Source organism: Neophocaena asiaeorientalis, unplaced genomic scaffold, assembly GCF_003031525.2.
Source record: "Neophocaena asiaeorientalis asiaeorientalis breed wild unplaced genomic scaffold, Neophocaena_asiaeorientalis_V1.1 scaffold320, whole genome shotgun sequence".
In the NCBI taxonomy this organism is placed as follows: Eukaryota; Metazoa; Chordata; class Mammalia; order Artiodactyla; family Phocoenidae; genus Neophocaena; species Neophocaena asiaeorientalis.
The window spans coordinates 1,323,380-1,347,671 of NW_020174826.1; the positions used below are offsets into that span (position 1 = coordinate 1,323,380).

General features: G+C 36.4%; 1 protein-coding gene across 1 annotated transcript in view; it reads right to left on the reverse strand.

Annotated features, from left to right (window-relative positions):
- Positions 1–24,292, reverse strand: part of NECAB1 (N-terminal EF-hand calcium binding protein 1) — a 282,518-nt gene that overhangs the window by 41,645 nt on the left and 216,581 nt on the right. The window contains exons 7-8 of the mRNA XM_024760421.1: positions 20,598–20,719; positions 9,751–9,827 (exon numbers count right to left, since the gene is read on the reverse strand). Coding sequence (XP_024616189.1) covers positions 9,751–9,827; positions 20,598–20,719 — 199 coding nt within the window. The remainder of the gene's footprint in view (positions 1–9,750; positions 9,828–20,597; positions 20,720–24,292) is intronic.

Below are 24,292 nucleotides of genomic sequence, written 5' to 3' on the forward strand. Positions count from 1 at the left end.
GAAACAACAGACAAAGGATTAATCTCCAAAATATACAAACAGCTCATGGAGCTCGATATAAAAAAACCAAACAACCCAATTAAAAAATGGGCAGAAGACCTAAATAGACATTTAGCCAAAGAAGACATACAGTTGGCCAAGAGGCACATGAAAAGATGCTCAACCTCATTAATTATTAGAGAACTGCAAATCAGTATTATAGTGAAGTATCACCTCTCACTGGTTAGAATGGCCATCATCAATAAATCTACAAACAATAAATGTTGGAGATGGTGTGGAGAAAAGGGAACCCTCTTGCACTGTTGGTGGGAATGTAAATGGATACAGCCACTTTGGAGAACAGATGAATTGATAAAGAAGATGTGGTACATATATACAATGGCATATTACTCAGCCATAAAAAGGAATGAAATTGGGTCATTTGTAGAGATATGGATGGATCTAGAATCTGTCATAAAGAGTGAAGTAAGTCAGAAAGGGAAAAACAAATATCATATATTAATGCATATATGTGGATTCTAGAAAAATGGTATAGATAAACTGGTTTGCAAGGCAGAAATAGGGACACAGATGTAGAGAACAAATGTATGGACACCAAGGGGGGAAAGGGGAAGGTGGGATGAATTAGGAGATTAGGATTGACAAATATACTCTACCATGTGTAAAATAGATAGCTAGTGGGAACCTGCTTTATAGCACAGGGAGCTCAGGTTTTTGCTCTATGATGACCTAGATGGGTGGGATGGGGTGGTGAGAGGCAGGTCCATGGGGGAGGGGATATGTGTATACATATAGCTGACTCACTTCATTGTACAGCAGAAACTAACACAACACTGTAAAGCAATTATAATCTGATAAAAAAGAAAAGACATTGAATGGCTGAATGGATTAAAAAAAAAAACAAGATCTAATAATATGCTGCCTACAGGAGTCTTACTTTAGCCTTAAAAGCACATATAGACTGAGAGTTAAGGGATGGAAAGAGACATTTCAAGCAAATAATAACAACAGAAAGCAGAGGTAGCTATACTTAGACAAAATTGACTTTAAACGAAAAATGGTGAATAAAGACAAAGGGTGTCATTATATAATGACAAAAAGATCAATATATCAAGAAGATATAAGAACTGTAAATATATTGGAGTATAATTGCTATACAATGTTGTATTAGTTTCTGCTGTACAATGAGGTGAATCAACTATATGTATTCATACATGCCTTCTCTCTTGAACCTCCCTCCCACTCCTCCACTCCCAGTCCCACCTATCTAGGTCACCACAGAGCAAAGAGCTGAGCTCCCTGTGCTATACAGCTGGTTCCCACTAGCTATCTATTTTACACATGGTAGTGTATATATGTCAATCCTAATCTCCTAATTCATCCCACTCTCCCCTTCCCCCACCCCATGCCCACACACCCGTTCTCTATGTCTGTGTCTCTATTTCTGCCCTGCACATAGGTTCATCTGTATCATTTTTCTAGATTCCACATATATGTGTTTATATACAGTGTTTGTTTTTCTCTTTCTGACTTGTTTCACTCTGTATGACAGACTCTAGTTCCATCCACATCTCTACAAATGACCCAATTTTGTTCCTTTCTTATGGCTGAGTAATATTCCATTGTATATATGTACCACATCTTCTTTATCCATTCATCTGTCAATGGACATTTCATGCAGACAGAGAATCAGTAAGAAAACAACAGATTCGAACAACATTAAAGACTAAATGATCCTAATATTCATGTTCTATCTCTCAATAGCAGAATATATATTTTTCTCAGGTGTACAACAAAATTCTAGAATGGACCATATGTTAGGCCACAAATCAAGTCTTAGCAATTAAAGAAGATTAAAATCATATCAAGTGGGCTTCCCTGGTGGTGCAGTGGTTGAGAGTCCACCTGCCGATGCAGGGAACATGGGTTCGTGCCCCGGTCCAGGAAGATCCCACATGCCGCAGAGCAGCTGGGCCCATGAACCATGGCCGCTGAGCATGTGCATCCGGAGCCTGTGCTCTGCAATGGGAGAGGCCACAACAGTGAGAGAACTGCGTACCACAAAAAAAAAAAAAAAAAAATCATACCAAGTATCTTTTGTGACCACAATGGCATGAAAGTAGGAATCAATAAGAAGAAGAAAACTGAAAAATTCATGAAAACAAGGAAATTAAACAACCAATGGATCAAAGAAGAAGTTAAAGAGGAAATAAAATTTTTGAGACAAACAAAAGTGAAAATGCAACACACCAGAACCTGTGGGATGCAGCAAAAGCAGTTCTAAGAGGGAGCTTCATAGCAATAAACACCTACTTAAGAAGTAAGAAAGATCCCAAATAAACAACCTCACTCTACAGCTTCAAAAACTAGAAAAAGAAGATCAGAGCACAAAGTTAACAGAAGAAAGAAAATAATAAAGATTAGAACAGAAATAAATGAAATAGAGAACAGAAAAACAATTGGAAAGATTATCCAAACTAAGAGTTGGTTCTTTGAAAAGATAAGAAAAATTGACAAACCCTTAGCTAGACTAACCAAGGGAAAAAGAGAAAGGACACAAATCAACAAAATTATAATTTAAAAAGCAGACATTATAACTGATACCACAGAATTCAAAGGATCATAACAGCCAACCATATGCTAACAAACTGGGCAACCTAGAATAAATGGAAAAATTCTTAGAAACATATCATTTACCAAGACTTAATTAGGAAGAAATATAAAATCTGAATAGACCATTTACTAGTAAAGGGATTGAATCCGTAATCAAAAACCTCCCAACAAACAAAAGTCCAGGACCAGATGGCTTCACTCGTGAATTTTACCAAACATTTAAAGAATTAACACCAATGCTTCTCAAATTTTTCCAGAAATAGAAGAGGAGAGAGTACTCCCAAATTTATTTTATGAGGCCAGCATTATCGTGAGACTAAAACCAGAAAAGGACACTAGTAGAAATGACAGCTATAGGTCAATACCCCTGATAATTATAGATGCAAAAATTTCAATAAAATACTAGCAAACCAAATTCAGTAGCACATTAAAAGAATCATTTATCATGATCAAGTGGGATTTATCCCTGGGATGCAAGGATGGTTCAACATATGCAAATAAATCAGTGTGATACATCATCTTAACAGAAAGAAAAAAATCATACAATCATCTCAATAGACACAGAAAAATCATTTGATAAAATTTAACATAAATTCATAATAAAAGCCCTTAACAAAAAGTCATAAAAGGAACATATCTCAACATAATAAAAGTCATATATGACAAGCCCACAGCTTCCTCAACATCATACTAATGGTGAAAGGGTGAAACCTTTTCCTCTAAGGATCAGGAATAAGACAAGTGTGTCTATTCTCACCACTCCTGTTCAAAATAGTACTAGAAATCCTACCTAGAGAAATCAGGCAAGAAAGAGAAATAAAAGTAAATGAAGAAGTAAAACCATCTCTATTTGCAGATGGCTTGGTTTTATAAACAAAAATCTTAAAGATGTAACAAAAAAAACTGTCAGATCTAGTCAAGGAATTCAATAAAGTTTCAAGATATGAAATTAACATACAAAAATCAGTAGCATTTCTATATGCCTACAGTGAATTTTCTGAAAAAAAATAAAGAAATCAATCCTATTTACAACAGCATAAAAAAATACTTAGGAATACATTTAACTAAGCAAGTGAAATTTCTCTACTGTGAAGACTGAAAGACATTGATGAAAGAAATCAAAGAAAATACAAAAATACAAATAAGTAGAAGGGTATTCTGTATTCATGAACTGGAAGAATTAATATTGTTAAAACATCAATACTACCAAAAGCCATCTATAGATTCAATAAAATCCCTATCCATATTCCAATGGCATCTTTTACAGAGGTAGAAAAAACACTCCTAAAAGTTATATGAACCACAAAAAATGCTGAATAGCCAAAGAAATGCTGAGAAAGAAGAAAAGAGCAGAAGAGATCATACTTCCTGATTTGAAGTTATACTATAAAGCTAAAGCCGTCAAACAGTATGCTACTAGCATAATAACACACAAAAGACCGATGGAATAGAATTGAGAGCCCAGAAATAAGACCAAGCATATACAATCCACTAATATTTAATAGGGAAGAATACTCAGTGGAGAAAAGAAAGTCTTTTTAATAAATGACTCTGGGATAATTGGATATTCACATGTAAAAGAATGAAATTGGACCCATATCTTACACCACTCACAAAATTAACTCAAAATGGACTAAGGATTTAAATGTAAGACCTGAAACCATGAAACTCCTAGAAGAAAACATAGTAATAAAGCTCCCTGACATGATTCTTGGTAATGATTTTTGGATATGTCACCTGAAGCACAAACAAATAAATAAAAAACAAACAAGTGGGATACATCAAACTAAAAAGCTTCTGCACAGTAAACAACAACAACAAGGAAAATAAATCAATAAAGTGAAAAGACAAACTTTAGAATGGGAACAAAATATTTGAAAACCATATATCTGATAAGGGTTAACATTCAAAATACATAAATAACTCATATAATTCAATAGCAAAAAAAAAAAAAAAAAAAAATGAGAAAAGGCCAGAAAAAAAATTTTCCCAAAAAAAAAAAAATGAGCAAAGGACCTGAATAGACATTTCTCCAAAGAAGATATATGAAAGGTCAACATGTACATGAAAAGATGATCAACATCACTACTCATTAAGGAAAAGCAAAGTAAAACCACACTGAGATATCACTCATGTCTATTAGAATGACCATCACAAAAAAAACAAGAGATAACGTGATGGCAAGAATGTGGAAAAAGGGAATGCTTGTGCATTGTTGGTAGATTGTAAATTGGTGCATCCACTATGGAAAGCAGTATGGCTTTCTCATGTTCCTCAAAAAATTAAATACTGAGCTACCATATGATCTAGCAATTCCATTTCTGAAGTATATTCAAAGGTAATGAAAACACTACGTCGAAAAGATATCTGCACCCCTATGTTCATACCAGCATTATTTATAGAAGCCAAGACATGGAAACAACCTAATTGTCCATCGATGGGTGAATGGATAAAGAACATGTGAGATATATATATATATATATATATATATATATACATACATATATAATGGAATATTATTCAGCCACAAAAAACAAGGAAATCCTACCATTTGTGACCACAGGGATGAGCCTTGAAGATATTATGCTAAGAGAAATAAGACAGAGAAAGACAAATACTGTACTGTATGATATAATTTATATGTGGAATCTAAAAAAAATAAAAACAAAAACCCCAAACTCATAGAAAAAGAGAGCAGATTTTTGGTTACCAGAGGGAGAGAGTGGGAGGAGGGGAATAGGATGAAGATAGTCAAAAGGTACAAACTAAAAAAAAAAAAAAAAAAAGGGAACAAACTTCTTCCAGTTATAAGATAAATAAGTATTAACGATGTAATGTTACAACATGATGACTATAATTAACACTGCTGTATGGCATGTAGGAAAGTTAAAAGAGTAAATCCTAAGAAGATAAACATTTTTCCCTTCTGTTTTTCTTCCTTTCCTTTTTATTGTACCTGTATGAGAAGATGGATGTTAACGAACGTATTGTGGTAATTATTTCACCTTATATGTAAATAAAGCCATCATGCTGTATGCTTTAAATTTAAATAGTGATGTATGTCAATTATTTCTCAAAACTGGAAAACAAGTGAGGATTATGCACAATAATTCCTTCAAATAGATAAGAAATAAATAGAAAGTTATAGAAATCCAGACTGCCTGAAATAGTATAAGCCTGTTAATAACAGAGCTACATAGCTCTAGCTATGCAGTTCTTTTGTGGGTGAACTTTATGCAAGTTATTTAACTTCTCTGCAATTCACTTTTACTATTTCCACTGCCTTATATTCTCTATCCCTAGGTTTTCCTCTAGTTGGCTCTTCCTTATTTTTCTAACTTCAACTCAAATATCACATCCTTAAAGTGACCTTCTCAGATTACTCACTTTAAGTATCCAACCCTCCATCTTCATCACATTGTCCTACATTTTCTTCATAGTACTTTACACTATCCGAAATTACTTCATTTCATGAATTTGTTTACTTGGGGTTTGTCTGTCTCTCCAGAGACCAAGGACCTTACCTGTTTTGATCACTGCTATATTCTCACTGTCAGAATAGTACCTTGCATAAAGTGGGTACTCAATAAATGTTAGTTGAATAAACAAGTGGCTGAATGAATGCCCATTTAAATCCTAGCTCTTCTGTGAAGACAAACATATAATGCATATAGATGTGAATTGAATCTTTAAAAGTACTCTGCATATAGAAACTGTAACAATAGTGATCTCTTTGACTGCTGTTTCCCTAATAACAACTCAGGCACACTTTTCAGTTCTACTTTCTTTAATCTAAGGTAAAAAACTTAAAACAAGTTGTATGAGTGTGACATCCTTAATTATATCCCTTTAAATATGGATATCCTGTGATCTGATGGTATACTTAAGACTTCATGAAGATTAAACGGACTTTGTTGTTGTTTTGTTTAAGCATTGAACACTGGTTTCTGCAGAGTTCAAGCAAAACATGAGATATAATCTCAATATATCCCATAAATACTCAGAGAGGCTGAAGTGGAAAAAAGGAATGTCTGAAGAGACTTGTAGAAATTTCAAAGGTTATTTTTCCCCCACATAAATGGTATTGGGCTTGGTTTACAGTGCAGGAAAGATTTATCATAGATACTTAGTGGTGAGAAAAGACAGTATGGCTTCCACTCTAAGTACATTCCCTTTTAATGTGGAGATCAAACCTAGTGCTAACAACTGAGAAGACAAAACAGCCATCAGTAAAATATAATATGCACTTAGCTTCTGTTTGTCAATTGGATGTTTTTCCTCTAAAAACCTAATTCAGCATAGTACAGAACAAGTTGTAGAAAAAAACCCAACTTGCACTGCTTCTCCTTTCATTAAGACAGATCATGCTGAGCCCCACACAGCTGGAGCCCCATGTTTAAGACCATCACATTGTACTTTCAGCAAACCTCTCAGCCACTGTTCTCATAATGAAATGCTTTCATAGGAATGAAGGGAGAAAAAAGCCTAGAAAAGAAGGAGACATGACAATACTTTGATTTTAAGTTGGAAAAAAAGCCATGACCTGAGTTTGAGCTACCCCTTTAAAAAGAATGACATACATTTATGACACCAGAAGAAAGACAGCTTTGCCAAGGACTTCCAAACCATTTTAAAAAGAGGTACTTGTATTCTTTAAATGAATCCAAACTTATTTAACAACTGAATCTTTATGTTTTAACAAGGTTTGTTTTTTAAATAGGGTCCTGCATTTCCAAGACTTCCACCATTGGAAAACTAATTTGTATGGCCACTATTTTTATTATCAAGCATTTTAATCTCAATTCACACATCAATTAATGAAATTAGAAAGGAGGAAAGTTGACTTGCAGCAAACTCTTAGTTTATGTTATTTGTCCCCATAAGTGGTCAATTTAAATTTAGTGAACAGTGATGTGGTGGCAGAGGGACTGGAACTCTCCAAAGTTGTTTCCTCTAGACGTGGTTCTTCTTTGTATAGAATCTCCATTTCAGAGACCTTACCCATTCTTAGGACATGAGGTTTCACCTCTGGGAGATGGCTCTCAAGATCTCAATCTGTTGTCCTGGTTTCTTAAATACTAATCTAACTGGATATTTCTACTTAGATGTCCTATTATATCTTGAAATTTAATAAACCAGTTCACCTCCTCACCTCACCTCACCAATTATCTCTCACTGTCTCTCCCTTGTCTGTTAGTGGTATAATTGTCTCAGACACTTGGGCTCAAATCCTCAGACTCCTATTTGAAACTACCCTTTTACCCATCATACCCATTCAACGGTCCTGTTAATTTCACCTCAAGTATTTCAAATCTGCCATTTTCTTTTTAGTCACTTAGTCCAGGCTCATCTTTTACTATACTTGATCCCAGTGGGCTCAGGTATACAGCCTGCCCTTTAACGTCACTGTTATAGCTGGCTTTGGTAGCTCTGACTTTGAATCTTCTTGTTTGAATCCATTTCATATTCTTGCTGTCCAATTTTCTATCTAAAGGATCTTTTTTATTATGTCACTTATCTGTTGAAAAATAATAAATGCCTCCTGTTGTCTCCAAGATCAAGTCCAAATTCCTTAGTCTGTTATTTAAGGCCATCCATAATTCAGCCCCATCCTTTCATATAATCTTATTTGTCACTATGTCCCTAAATGGAAGACTCTAACCAGGTTGGTCTACTTAATCTTTGCTCATGCCATCACCTTACCTGAATGCCCTCTCCAACTGCTCTCTGTTTACTAAAAAGTTATTTTCCCATAGCAAATACTTATTAGTTTGTTAGCTGACTAACATTTATTCTGATTTTAGTGACAATACAATTTCCTTCAGTGAATGATCTCATCTCATTTTAATACTTGACTGTTAACCAAGGTTTTCTCTCCTTCCTTATCTAAGAGACCTGCATGCAACCATAACAAGACAAACCAGACTCTCCCTCCTGGAAAGTGGAATCTTGAGCAGAATGTCCATAGACTGGAAATTGTTGAAACTCATCTATTACAGTGGAGACAACCTGAGAGACTGGTGAGTATTTCTTGCTTACCTACATCTCTAGACTTATCTTGTCTACTGACTTCCTAAGTCTAGATCTCTAGACTGTCTGTTGATTCGTGAACACTCCCATTTCCTTCTAGAGATTTCTTTTTTATTAAAGAGGTAATTTCTGTTACTTGCACTCAAAATTCCTAATTGTCATCATTTCTAAAGGCCCCTTAAGCCCTTTCTGACACAAGCGGTCCTTCCCAGCTTGCAGTGATCATTCCGTCAGGTTAGCAACTGTAAATTTTAGTATATGCTCCATTCCTTTGGCATGTCTCAGTCAGTCATTAAGTATTTACTGAGCATTAACAATGAGCTTGGTTTTGTGCAACTGCATACTTTTAAAAATCTGTTAACTCATTTAATGAATATAGAATATTTTTACGGGTAGACTCTGGGTTCTTCAAAGTCAGAAACTCTCTCGCAAGCATAAAGGTTCCTTCCTTCGTGCTTGGCATGCACAGAAAACACATATTCTTACTGATTAACAAAAGCAGCCTCTTCCATTAAAGCTGCTTAAGAGGAATATAATTATAATATCAGGACTACTTGGTGCTAATTGAATTAGTCAATAAAAATACAATAACTGGAAACATAAAATATAGTTCTGAAGAACTCTTCATCATATCTTAACTTGCTTGCTAACTTGGTAGTTTTCATGCTAAAAATCATCAGTTAAGATGCTAATTTCTAGAAGTTGAGTGTACAATATCATCTTTTAGTGTACCACACAGCCATTTCCCTGAATCACTTTGAAACATTCCCAAGGCATCAACCAGGTCATTCCCAAGAGCTGCCATTTGCATCATTCAAGCACACTGCTACCTTACATGATTGATAACCTAAAAGTCAGACAATGCAGTAGATTTATTTAACTTTAAACCCTATATACTATTTTAACTATAATTAGGGATTGGCATGGGGGGAATGAGAATTAACATTATATTTGCTTTAACAAAAATCCCAAATAACTATCAAGCAGTATAACGGAGATCCTGGTTGCTAGTCTATCCAGGCAGACATGAATATTGGGGGAATAAGGAATAATGAGTCATAATCTACTGAAAACTAAGAGGGAGAAGAAAGAAAAGGAAGCACTCACCTTCTTTTCCAGTCTATCAATTAATTTCTGGAGTCTGTTTATCTGGGTCATCCACTGGTTATCTTCTTCTAATAAGCCTTGAGGGGAAAACCATGAGGGCAATATATTAAACTCTAGACAGAGCAGGAATGCTTTGGTGTCTCAGAGCTTTTCTTTTACCCTGAAGGAAGAACACAGTGTCACTGGCTAATCACCACATTTAAATATATATATATATTTATATTTATATTTATGTATATAGATAGATTCACATGAGTTCTTTCTAAGTTATTAATTTCCATAGATCCATGTATCCCAGTGGGTTCATTTTTATGTTTATTTTTTTTATGTTGTTGCCTACACCGGCCTTTGATATTCAAAAGAACAGATCCTGCTGAGCCATTTTTAACACCACATAATGTAGCTGATTTTTCTTTTAGAAAAAGGAAAGCACCAAGAAACAATTCTAAACTTACTTCTGGGGCAGTGGCAGGAGCCAGGGAAATCATAGCCATGAACACAGCAAGGGATAAATTATTAATCAAAAAGAAGTATAAGAGCAAGGTAGCTGGTATCTCCTTCCCTAGGGACTAACCTGAGTGGACACTATGTTCATGGCATAGCAGTGAAGAGTACAAGCTCTGGAGCCCGCTGATTTTGGTCAAATTACTTAACATCTCTGGTCTCACTTTTCTTATTTTTAAATGGGCATAATAATATCACAAGCCTCACTGTGAGGATTGTGTATATATACACATATGCATACATACATATGTGCATATATACACACACAAACGTACATGTACTACGTATGTAGTATTTTTATTTTTTTATTTTATTTATTTATTTTGCGGTATGCGGGCCCCTCACTGCTGTGGGCTCCCCGTTGCGGAGCACAGGCTCCGGACGCGCAGGCTCAGCGGCCATGGCTCATAGGCCCAGCCGCTCCGCGGCATGTGGGATCTTCCCAGACCGGGGCACGAACCCGGGTCCACTGCATCGGCAGGCGGACTCTCAACCACTTCCACCAGGGAAGCCCCCTAGTATTTTTAATATGTCTGTGTATACACACACACATCTCTATCTAACAGCAGGATAAACATTATGTAAGTGCTGCTGCTATTATTGTTGCTGTTATATATATTATTATGCAAAGGCAAGAAGGAGTAAGTTGTGGTGTGAGCCCCTGCACAAACATCCTGGTATCCTTGTGTATCCTTATGGCAGCTTGCTCAAAATATTTTCACAGACATTTGCTGAAGTAATACTTTTTGATATTTCCTGATAGAAGAATGTGATTGAATTTAAGACTATAAAGCCTTGTTTTAGCTTTGAATGTTAGGAAGATAAGACCTAAATTATAAGGGGGTAGTACTTTACATTAGAATTCACTTCTCCACCTGCCATCTTCAGTGAAGCTCCTCTCAAAGCCCACCAAATAAATTATGATGCAAAAAGAAGCAGTAGCATTGCCACAAAGAAGTGGCTACTAAAAATGAGTGCTTTTACAATAAAATATTATAAATATGTAAACAAAGTTTATGTTTATATTTTAATTTGCAGAGTAGTTAACATCTTTCCATTCTAGGTTGCTCCTAAAAGAATTTAAGGCAGCTATCACAACAAAGTCCCATAGAAGGATATTTTGGGCTTAATACTGTTTTCTAAATGACAAAAATGGAAAGAACAATCTATGGTTTAATTTTTTTTAAACATCTTTATTGGAGTATAATTGCTTTTAAATGGTGTGTTAGTTTCTGCTGTATAACAAAGTGAATCAGCTATACATAAACATATATCCCATGTTTAATTTTTTATATTCCACATACAAGTGATAATATTTAGTATTTGTCTTTCTCTTTCTGACTTATTTCACTCCAGGTCCATCCATGTTGTTGCAAATGGCAATATTTCATTCTTTTTCATGACTGGCTCATACTCCATTGTATACATACATATGTGTGTGTATGTATATATATATATATATATATATATAAATATCTTGGCTATTGTAAATAATGCTTCTATGAATATTGAATGTACCTTTTTGAATTAGTGTTTTCATTTTCTTCAGACATAATCCCAGAAGTGAAATTGTTGGATCATTTGGTAGTTTTATTTTTAGTTTCTTGAAGAAACTGCATGCTGTTTTCCATAGTGGCTGCACCAATTTACATTTCCACTAATGGTGCACTAGAGTTCCCTCTTCTCCACATCCTTGCCAACATTTGTTATTTGTGGGCTTTTTTTGACAATAGCCACTCTGAAAGGTGTGAGGTGATATCTCATTACAGTTTTGATTTACATTTCCCTGATGATTAGTGATATTGAACATTTTTTTCATGTGCATGCCGTCTTTGGAAAAATGTCTATTCAGAGTTTCTGCCTATTTTTCAATCTGGTTATTTGGGGTTTTTTTTTGAGTTTTATGTTGAGCTTTATGAGTTCTTTGTATATTTTGTATACTTAACCTGTTATCAGATACATCATTTGCAAATATTTTCTCCCAGTTAGTAGATGGACTTTTGATTTTGTGATAACTTTCTTCACAGTGCAAAAGATTTTTAGTTTGATGTAGTCCCATTTGTTTATATTTGCTTTTGTTTCCCTTACCTGAGGAGAGATAATTATTAAGACTAATGTCAAAGAGTACACTGCCTGTGTTTTCCTCCAGAAGTCTCATGGTTTCAGGTCTTACATTTAAGTTTTTAATCCACTTTAAATTTATTTTTTGCATGGTGTGAGAGAGTAGTCCAGTTTAATACTTTTGCATGTAACTGTTCAGTTTTTCCAACACCATTTATTGAAGAAGCTGTATTTTCCCCACTGTATACTTTTGCATATTTTGTTGTAGACAAGATTATTTGCCCATAAAAGTGTGTGTTCATTTCTGGGCTCTCTATTCTGTTCCATTAATCTATGTGTGTGGGTTTGTGCCAGTACCATACTGTTTTGATTACTGTAGATTTGTAGCATAGTTTGAAATCAGGGAGTGTGATACCTCTGGCTTTGTTCTTCTTTCTCAAGATAGTTTTGGCTATTTGGGGTCTTTTGTGTTTCCTTGCCCTTTTAGAATTATTTGTTCTAGCTCTGTGAAAAATGTCAGTGATATTTTGATAGGGATTTCACTGAGTCTGTAGATTGCCTTGGATAATATGGTCATCTTAACAATATTAATTCTTCTAATCCATGAACATTCTGTATCTTTCTTTCTTTTAACATCTTTATTGGAGTATAATTGCTTTACAATGGTGTGTTAGTTTCTGCTTTATAACAAAGTGAATCAGTTATACATATTCTATGTCCCCATATCTCCTCCCTCTCCTCCCTCTTGCATCTCCCTCCCACCCTCCCTATCCCACTCCTCTAGGTGGTCAGAAAGAACCGAGCTGTTCTCCCTGTGCTATGTGGCTGCTTCCCACTAGCTATCTATTTTACATTTGGTAGTGTATGTATGTCCGTGACACTCTCTCACTTCGTCCCAGCTTATACTTCCCTCTCCCCATGTCCTCAAGTCCATTCTCTATGTCTGTGTCTTTATTCCTGCCCTGCACTTAGGTTCTTCAGAACCATTTTTTTTCTTTAGATTCCATATATATGTGTTATCATATGGTATTTTTTTTTCTCTTTCTGACATACTTCACTCTGTATGACAGACTCTAGGTCCATCCACCTCACTACAAATAACTCAATTTCGTTTCTTTTTATGGCTGAGTAATATTCCATTGTATATATGTGCCACATCTTCTTTATCCATTCATCTGTCAATGGACACTTAGGTTGCTTCCATGTCCTGGTTATTGTATATAGTCCTGCAGTGAACATTGCGATACATGACTCTTTTTGAATTATGGTTTTCTCAGGGTATATGCCCAGTAGTGGGATTGCTGGGTCGTATGGTAGTTCTATTTTTAGTTTGTTAAAGAACCTCCATATTGTTTTCCATAGTGACTTTATCAGTTTACATTCCCACCAACAGTACAAGAAGGTTCCCTCTTCTCCACACCCTTTCCAGCATTGATTGTTTGTAGATTTTTGATGATGGACATTCTGACTGGTGTGAGGTGATACCTCATTGTGGTTTTGATTTGCATTTATCCAATGATTAGTGATGTTGAGCATCCTTTCATGTGTTTGTTGGCAATCTGTATATCTTTTTTGGAGAAATGTCTATCCATCTGTTTGTCTCATCTTCAATTACTTTTGTCAGTTTTTGAAGCACAGGTCTTGTACCTACTTAGTTAGATTTATTCCTAGGCATTTTACTTTTTTTGATGGAAACATAAAGGGAATTGTTTTCATAATTTCTATTCTGATACTATATTTTTAGTGTATAGCAATGCAACAGATTTCTGTATACTCGTTTTGTAACCTGAAACCTTACCAAATTCATTGTTGAGTTCTGGTAGCTTTTTGGTGGTGTCTTTAGGATTTCTTATGTATAGTGTCATACCATCTTCAAATATTGACAGTTTTACTTCTTCCTTTTCAGTATGCATTCCTTTTTTAGTCTGATTTCTGTGACTAGGACTTCCAATACTACGTTAAAGAGAAGTCGTGAGAGTGGGCATCCTTGTCTTGCTCCTGATCTTAGAGGAAATGCTTTCAGCTTCTCCCCATTGAGTATGATGTGGGTTGTCATATATGGCCTTTGTTTTGAGTATGATGTGGGTTGTCATATATGGCCTTTGTTTTGTTGAGAAATGTTCCCTCTATACCCACTTTCTGGAGAGTTTTTATCATAAATGGATGTTGAATTTTGTCAAAAACTTTTCTGCAGTTATTGAGATGATTATATGAATTTTATTCTTCAGTTTCTTAATATAATGTATGACATAGATTGTTTTGCAGATATTGAAGCATCCTTGCATCCTTGGGATAAATATATTACTTGATCATGGCTCATGATTCCTTTCATGTATTGCTCAATTTGTTTGCTAACACTTTATTGAGGATTTTTACATTTATGTTCATATTGGCCTGAAATTTTCTTTTTGTGTGTGATATCTTTTCAGGTTTTGGTGTCAGGGTGATGCTGGCCTCACAGAATGAGTTTGGAAGTGTCCCTTCCTCTGCAATTTTTTGGAATATCTTGAGAAGAATAGGTGGTAACTCTTTTCTAAATATTTGGTAGAATTCATCTGTGAGGATAACTGCTCCTGGACTTTTGTTTCTTGGGGGCTGTTTTATTACTTTCTCAATTTCATTCCTGGTATTTGGTCTGTTCATATTTTCTGTTTCTTCTGAATATGTTCATTTCTTCTACATTGTCCATTTTATTGACATATAATTGTTCATGGTAGCCTCTTATGATCCTTTGTATTTCTCTGGTGTTGGTTATAACTTCTGTTTTATTTCTGATTTTAATGATTTGGGTCCTCTCTTTTTTCCTTGATGAGTCTGGCTAAAGGTTTATCAATTTTGTTTATCTTTTCAAAGAACCTGCTCTTGCTTTCATTGGTCTTTTGTTTTTGTTGTTTTTTTTTTTTTTTTCTTTTTTAACTGTTTTTAAGTCTCAGTTTTATTTATTTCCTCTCTGATCTTTATGATTTCTTTTCTTCTACTAAATTCAGGTTTTGTCTTTTCTTCCTTTCCTAGTCCTTTGGGTGTAAGGTAAGGTTATTTATGTGAGATTTTTCTTGTTCCCTCAGGTAAGCTTGTATTGCTATAAACTTCCTCTTAGACCTGCTGCTGCTGCATCCCATAGATTTTTGATCATTGTGTTTCCATTTTAATTTATCTCCATTTATTTTTTGATTTCTTCTTTGATTTTTCCAGCAACCCATTGGTTTTTTATAGGCATATTCTTTAGCCTCTATGTGTTTGTGTTTATTTGTACTTTTTTTTCTTGATTTCTAGTCTCATAGCATTGTGGTTGAAAAGTTTCTTAATATTATTTCAGTCTTCCTAAATTTACTGAGACTTATTTTGTGGCCTAGCATGTGATCTATCCTGGAGAATGTTCCATGTGCCCTTGAAAAGAATGTGTAATCTGCTGCTTTTGGATGGAATGTCCCATATATACATCTGTTAAATCCATCTTGTCTAAGGTGTTGTTTAAGGTCAGTGTTTCCTTATTGATTTTCTGTTTGGATAATCTGTCCATTGATGTAAATAGGGTGTTTAAGTCATCCCCTAGTATTATTGTATTATCATCAATTTCTCCCTTTATGTCTGTTAATATTTGCTTTACATATTTAGGTGTCCTACATTGGGTTTATATATATTTACTTTTGTTATATCTTCTTCTGGGATTGATCCCTTGATCATTATGTAATGTTCTTTTTCTCTTTTTACAGTCTTTGTTTTGAAGCATACTTTGTCTAATATAAGTATTGCTACCCTAGGTTTTTTTGCATTTTCTTTTGCATGGAATATCTTTTTTCCATCCCCTCATTTTCAGTCTGTCTGTGTCTTTAGATCTGAAGTGAGTCTCTTATAGGCAGCATACATATGGATCTTGTTTTGGTTTCCAAGCAGCCATTCTATGCCTCTTGATTGGAGCACTTAGTTATTGACATTTAAAGAGATTATCAATTGGTGTGTACTTATTGCCATTTTGTCAATTGTTTTGGGATTTTTAAAGTTCTTTTTTGTTCCTTACTTTTTTTTTTTTTGCTCCCTTCCCTTATGATTTGATGACTTCCCTTGTGCTTTGATCTTTAATGTTATGTTTGTATTCCTTTCTCTTTTTTTGTGTGTACATCTATTATAGATTTTTGGCTTGTGGTTTCCATGAGTTTATATATATATATATATATATATATAACTTTTAAGTTCAAACCCATTTTAACAACTCTGCATTTTTACTCCCATGCCCGCATTTAATGTTTTTGACATCATATTTTACATTTTTGTTTTTTATATCCCCTAACTATTGTGGATATAGATGATTTTACTACTTTTATCCATTAACCTTCCTACTAGCTTTATATGTGGTTGATTTATCTTACTATATATTTCCCTTTACTAATGAGATTTTTCCTTTCATAATTTTCATATTTCTAGTTGTGGCTTTTTCTTTTCTGCTTAGAAAAGTCCCTTTAACATTTCTTGTGAAGCTGGCTTGGTGGTGATGCTGTCTTTTAGCTTTTTCTTGTTGTAAAACTTTTGATCTCTTCTTCAAATCTGAATGAAAGCTTTGCTGTATAGAGTATTCTTGTTTACAGGTTTTCCCTTTCATCACTTTAAATGTATCATGTCACTTTTCCTGGCCTGCAGAGTTTCTGCTGATAAGTAAGCTGAGAGCCTATGGGAGTTCCCTTATATGTAATTTGTTGCTTTTCCCTTATTGCTTTTAATATTGTCTCTTCATCTTTAATTTTTGCCATTTTATTATAATGCTTCTCAGTGTGTCACTTTGGGTTGAACCTGTTTGGAACTTTCAGTCATTCCTGGACCTGAATTACTGTTTCCTTTCCCAAATTAGGGAAGGTGTCAGTACTGTGTTCAACTATGTTCTCTGCCTCTTTCTCTTTCTCTCTCTCTATTGTCTTCTGGAACCCCTATAATGCAAATATTAGTACACTTGATGTAGTCCCAGTGGTCTCATAAATAGTTCTATTTCTTTTTTTTCCTTTCTTCCATTCAGCTTGAGTGATTTCACTACTCTGTCTTCCAGCTTGCTGATTTGTTCCTCTGTAGTATCCAATTTATTGTTGATTCCTTCTAGTGCATTTTTAATTCCTTCTAGTGCATTTTTAATTTCAGTTTTGTATACTTCATCTCTGTTTGGTTCTTCTTTACATTTTCTATCTCTTTGTAAAAACTTCTGACTTCTGACATTTCCCTCTGTTTTGTTTATCCAAACTCTTCTCTCAGGTTCTTTGAACATCTCTATGATAATTAACTTGAACTCTTTATCAGATACATCACTAACCTCCACTTCACTTAGTTCTTCTTCTGGAGTTTTATCTTGGTCCTTCATTTGGGACTAATTCCTCTATCACCTCATTTTGCCCAATTTGCTGTTTTTATTCCTAAGTATTTGGTAGGTTTGTTACATTTCCTGACTTTGAAGAGGAGTCCTTTTGTAGAAGATGTCCTATGTGTACCTGTGGTGCACTCCTCTATGGTCACCAGAGCTACATGCTTTAGGAGTGCCCCATTTTTGTGTTGTGTGGGTCCTTCCATTTTGGCTGACTGACTACTGTGGCTGATCTGGTTGGTGTGGCTAGCCCCTGTCTGGTTGATTGCCAGGCCTTGCCATAGGCAGAGGATGCCAACTACTTGTGGGCAAGGACTGGTCATGACATGGCTGACCACAGTGTCCTGGGATTCCTGGGGCTAGTGCTGGACCAGTGGCAGGTGGATCTTGGTGCTGGGGTGGGTGGCTGTAGGGTCACAGGTGCCAGATCTAGTCTTGCCCTACTCGTGTATGAGACAAGTTCCAGACATGGCTTGCTGCAGGGTCCAGGGTGTCCCAAAGCTGGTGTCAGCCTGCTCGTGAGTGGGGCTGGATCCCAGGGCAGCTGGCTGAGGGGTTCAACGTGTCTCAGAGCTGGTGTCTCAGAGCCGAGGCCTAAAGGGTTGGAGTCAGCTTACTAGTGGGCTGTAATGAGGCCTTGAGCATACCAATCCTAATTCCAGCTCACTGGTGGGCAGACCCGGGTTCCAGGGTCTCTGAATCCTGGGTCCTGAGGGTACCAGAGTTGATGTGTAGGCTTGTTGGTGGGTGGGCCTAAGTCCCAGGGGATCCTGGGGCTGGTGCCTGCTCAATGGTGGGTGAGGCTAGTCCTAGGGCTAGTGCCAGCCCATTGGTCAGTAGAACTATGTCTCAGGGTCTCTGGCTGCAGACCCCTGGTGGGGGGGTTTCCCAGATTTGGTGTCAACCCACTGTGGATGAGGTTGGGTCCTGATGGCAGACTGTGGGGCCCTGTGATTTCTTGAGGCTAGTGCCAGTGCTTTGGTGGGTGTGGCCAGGTCCTGAGCCCTCTGGTGAATAGCGTTGGGTCCTGGAGCCACTGTGGACTCAGGGATTCTTAAGTCAACAAGCTTGCTGGTGGGTGAGACTGTGTTCCCACCTGACTAGCTATTTGTCTTGAGGCGTCTTAGTTCTAGTGCTCACAAGCTGGTGGGCAGGGACAGGTCTCAGCACTAATTAGCTAGAAGAAGGATTCCAAAGTGGTGCCTGCCATCATCAGCGTCCTTGTGGTAGAATGAGCTCCCCAAAATAGCTGCCACCAGTGTCTATGTCCCCAGGATGAGTTACAGTTTCTTCCTGCCTCTCCAGGAAGCTCTCCAAGATCAGCAGGTAGGTCTGACCCATTCTCTTTTCAAGTCACTACTTCTTACCTGTATCCCAGAGCATGTGAGAATTTTTGTGCACATTTTAAGAGTGGAGTCTCTATATCCTACAGCCTTCTGGCTCTCCCCAAAGTGAACCCTCCTGGCCTTCAAAGTCAAATGTCTGGGGGTTTGATTTCCTGGTACATAACCCCAAGCTGTAGACCCTGATGTGGGGCTTGAACCCCTTGCTCACTTGTGGAGAAGCTCTGTGATTGTAATTATCATTTCATTTGTGGGTCACCCTCTTAGGTATATGGATCTTGACCATACCACTTCCCTGCCCCTCCTACCCATCTTGTTGTGATTCCTTTAATGTATCTAGTTGCAGAATATCTTTTCTGCTAGTCTTCTTGTCTTTCTCATCAATAGTTGCTCTGTAAATAGTTGTAATTCTGATGTGACCATGGGAGAAGGTGAGCTCAGTGTCTTCCTATTCCACCATCGTGGCCACTCCTACAATGGTTCTAAATGAGCTTCATGATTTTTCCTGTACTTTTGATACTGACCAGGAGAAGATATTACCCCAAGTAGTCCCTGATCCTAAGAAGCTACATGAGGAGTAGAGCTGAATCCAACCTACAAGCTGGAGCCACATCCAGCTGAGATCACTCAAATCACAGTCAAACATAGACCCATGAGAGAAAAGAACCAAATATTTCCAGTTGTAATCACTGAGATTTTGAGGTTGTTTCACTGTAAAAAATGACTAATGATCCATTACCCCTAGACAAATAGTTTTACTTTCTGGGGAGATGGAGATACTAACATCTATCTTATAAGGTGTTAGGATAAAATAAGACAGTGTTCAAGAAAGTACTTTGAAATCTTTCAAGTACAATCTGTGTAAATACAGACTATATCTATACACTGATTTTCTGAAATGGTAGATATTTAAATATTAATTTATGTTAAAATGACATGTTCAAGTGATATGTGCAGGTACATACAGATACATATATACATACATATGCATATATATTCATACTTTATAAAAATTACTCTACTTAACAACATAAGTTTTTATATTTCAAAGTATTTTAAAGTAATTAATATAAATTACATGGTTAAAATATGATGACCTAATGAATATTATTGAGGTCTCAGTCTCATAAATCATATACTACATTATGCATTTCAAAAGCCACTATAAATTTAGTCCTGTTATGAAAGGAAGCAATAATCTTTTCCTAAAATGAATTTAGAGTATGCTTAAGCAGGCTTGGGAATCTGGGATTAGGGTGCAGACTAAAGGGCACCTCTTTGCTTGGAGATGATGATGATTTCTATAGGTCTTAAGTCTTTCACATATTAGGTGATTGAGTCACTTTCTTCCCTATCCAACATGTCTCTGTGTACTGTCCAAGTACAACGGCTAGGATTCTGACAGAACTGATGATTAGGATCACCACCTTAGTTCTTAATATCTTAGACTCTTTACCACTTTGGTTTCAGACAAACTTGTTCGGTGTAAGAAAAGCATTCCATTATTATTGTTTTAGCTGCCTTTTGGTCCTTTTTAAACAAGTCAATATGAAGATACAATTGAGTCAACTTCAAGAAAAATGACAAAGTTTCATTACCTGCACCATAGACATTAAACTGAGGGCTGTTGGGGGAGAAGCTTTTGTGTCTCTGGACTCGACGACTTGATCGTTTTCCAGGCCATTGAATCGACAGGACTTCTGGTTTGGTTGGCCCTTGTCTTGAACAACAAAGACAATATTTAACCTCAGTTAATATTAAACCTCAGATTTAACCACATCTTCAAAGATCAGACACAAATATTTTCTAGTGTAGTGAAATGAAAACTTATGAGAACTATGGCTTGGCAACATGGTCTAGAGATAGCTGGTAATTTGACATTATAAGTGAAACTAAGGAAAAGAGGGGGGAACATGGCAGAGTAGAAGGACCTTGAGCTCACCTCCTCTCACTAAACTCAATATTTTGTAATAACCTATAAAGGAAAAGAATCTGAGAAAGAAAAAAATATATATATATATATATATATATAAAACTGAATCATTTTGCTGTACACCTGAAACCAACACAACATTGTAAATCAACTATACTTCAATAAATTATTTTTAAAGTTATTAAGCAGAAAAAAAAAAGAAAATACATTGGGCTTTTTTTATTCTTGTAATTTAAAAGTTTGAGTAAAAAATCATACCTTGATTTGTAATTTAAGAAAAACTAGTTTCTTTTATTGCCCAAATTATCAATGGAAAGAATGCTTATTTGTACACTTCCACAGTATTTTGTTTAGTTTGAGAACACCTATGGAGTTTGTTTTTCCTTTTATTCAGTTTTTAACTTAACTGTTTAAATCAAAGCTAAATATCCATATAGTTAAAAAGTCAAATAATTCTATAAAGCTTTTTCTACAAACAGGTTCTCCCCTTCACCATATTGTGCCCTCATTCTCCTTATACAAAGACAACACTTTTCAACAAGTGTTTATTTGTGTTTATCTATATATAACAATACTATCTCTTGGGGAGGTGTGACCAAGATGGTAAAGTAGGGAGACTCTGAGCTCACCTCCTCCCATGGGCACAACAAACTTACAACAATTTACAGAGCCACTATTGACAGCAACAATCTGAAGACTAAAAGAAAAGATTTTCCACCACTAAAGGAACCACAATAAGATGGGTGGGACAAATGGAGATGCAGTATAGTCAAGATCCACACCCCTAGGTAGGCAACCCACAAAGAGAAAGAAAACCACAATTGCAGAGGTTCTTGCCAAGAAGCAAGGGGTCCAACTACCACATTGAGCTCCCAAGCCTGGGGTTCTTTACTGGAAAGATGAGCCCCCAGAATATCTGGCTTTGAGGGCCAGTGGTGCTTGCATACAGGAGACCTGGAGGGCTGTAGGCAACAGAGACTCCATTCTTAAAGGGTACAAACAAAATCTCACACAATCTGAGATCCACAGTGAAAGAGTAATTTAAAAGAATCCTGGGTCATACCCAAGCTCTCCAGCTGATCTTGGAGAGCTTCCCAGAGAGGCAGGAGGTAACTGCAACTCTCCCTGGGGACACAGAGAGTGGTAGCAACCTTTTTTAGGAACCTGCTCTACCACAAGGACACTGGTGCTGGCAAGCACCATTTTGGAATCCTCCCTCTCGCATATTAGTGCTGGGGGTTTACCTGTACTTTAGCAAACTGGCATCCATCCTGGGAACCACAAACCCAGCAGCCAGCCACAAGAGACCCAGCTCTTCCCACCATCTGCCGCAGGACCTGGCCTGTCCCAGTCCCAGGTAGCTTGGACCACACAGCTATCTGCCCTGAAGCCCAAATGCTGCCCAACAGTGAACTGGCACCAGCCCTGGGACTCCCCAGACCATGCAGCTAGCCACACTGGGACCTGGCCCTGCCCATCAGCTACTATGAAGCTGGGTCTAGTAGCCACCTGGGCCAGAGAAAAGCCCCACCTGCCAGTACACCCATAGTAATTGGTCCCACTATAACAGAAGGGCCCATGCAGCCCACATAGTGGGTATGCCTAGAGTATATAGTTCTGGTGAACAGAGGGAAGTGTTTTGCCAGGCCCAATATGATGTCTCCTATAGAAGTCCACTTCCTCAAGATCAGGAAACATAACTGACCTACCTAATACATAGAAATAAAACAAAGAATTTGGCAAAATGAGGTGACAGAGGAATATATTCCAAACGAAGGAACAAGACCCCAGAAGAAGAACTAAGCAAAGTGGAGATAAGCAAACTACCCAAAAAAGAGTTCAAGCTAATAATCATAAAGAGGCTCAACAAACTCAGGAGAAGAATGGATGCACACAGTGAGAAATTTCAGTTAGATAAAAAAACTAAACACAGCTGAAGAATACAATAACTTAAATAGAAATACATGGAGGGAATCAAGAGTAGAGTAGATGATACAGGAGGAAATGGATCAGTGCCTGGAAGACAGAGTAGTGGAAATCACCAAGGCTGAACAGAAAAAAGGAAAAATAATTTTAGAAAATGAAAATAGTTTAAGAGACCTCTGGGACAACATCAAGGTAACTAACATTACCATTACAGAGGGCCCAGAAGGAAAAGAGAAACAGAGGAAGAAAACTTACTTGAAGAAATAAAGGCTAAAAACTTCTATAATCTGGGAAAAAACAACAGACATCCAAGTCTAGTAAGAATAGAGGATCCCAAACAAAATGAGCTCAAAGAGATCCACACCAAGACAAACTGTAATTTAAATGGCAAAAGATGGTAGATAAAAAGAGAATCTTAAAAGCAGCCAGAGAAAAGCAACTAGTTATACACAAGGGAACTCCCATAAGACTATCAGCTGACTTTTCAGCAGAAACTTTTCAGGCCACAAGCAAGTGGTCAGATACATTTAAAGTGATGAAAGAAAAAACTTACAATCAAGAAGACTCTACCCGGCGATGCTATTATTCATATTTGAAGGAGAGATAAAGAGTTTTACAGACAAGCAAAACCTAAGAGTTCAGCATCACTAATCTAGCTTTACAACAAATGTTAAAGGGACTTTTCTAAGTGAAAAAGGAAAGACCACAACTAGAAATATGAAAATTATGAAAAGAAAATCTCATTGGTAAAGGAAAATATGCAGTAAAGGTGGTAGATCAACCACTTATACAGCTAGTAATAAGGTTATAGGACAAAAGTAGTAAAATCATTTATAACCACAATAAGTAGTTAAGAGATTTACAAAAGAAAAGTATATAAAATATGAAGTCAAAAACATTAAATGTGGCAGGGGGAGTAAAAATGCATTGTTGTTAGAATGTGTTTCAACTTAAGCGATCAGCACGTTTAAATAATCACAGATATATATAGGTTATTATATATAAATGCCATGGGAACTACAAACCAAAAATCTATAAAGAGATATACACACACAATAAAGAAAGGAATCCAAACATAGCATTAAAATAGTCATCAAATCAAAAGGGAAAATAGCAAAAGAGCTAAGTTACTAAAAAGAACTATACAAAACCCCCAAACAATTGACAAAATGGCAATAAGTACATATCTATGAATAATTACTTTAAATGTAAATGAACTAAATCCTCTAATGAAAGCACAGAGAGTGGCCTAATAGATTAAAAAAAAAACAAAAACAAGACCTGTATATGCTGTCTACAAGAGACTCACTTCTTATCTAAAGATACAGATGCTGAAAGTGAAGGGATGGAAAAAGTATTCCATGCAAATGGAAATGAAAAGATAGTTGGGTTAGCAGTACTTACATCAGACAAAATAGACTTTAAACAAAGATT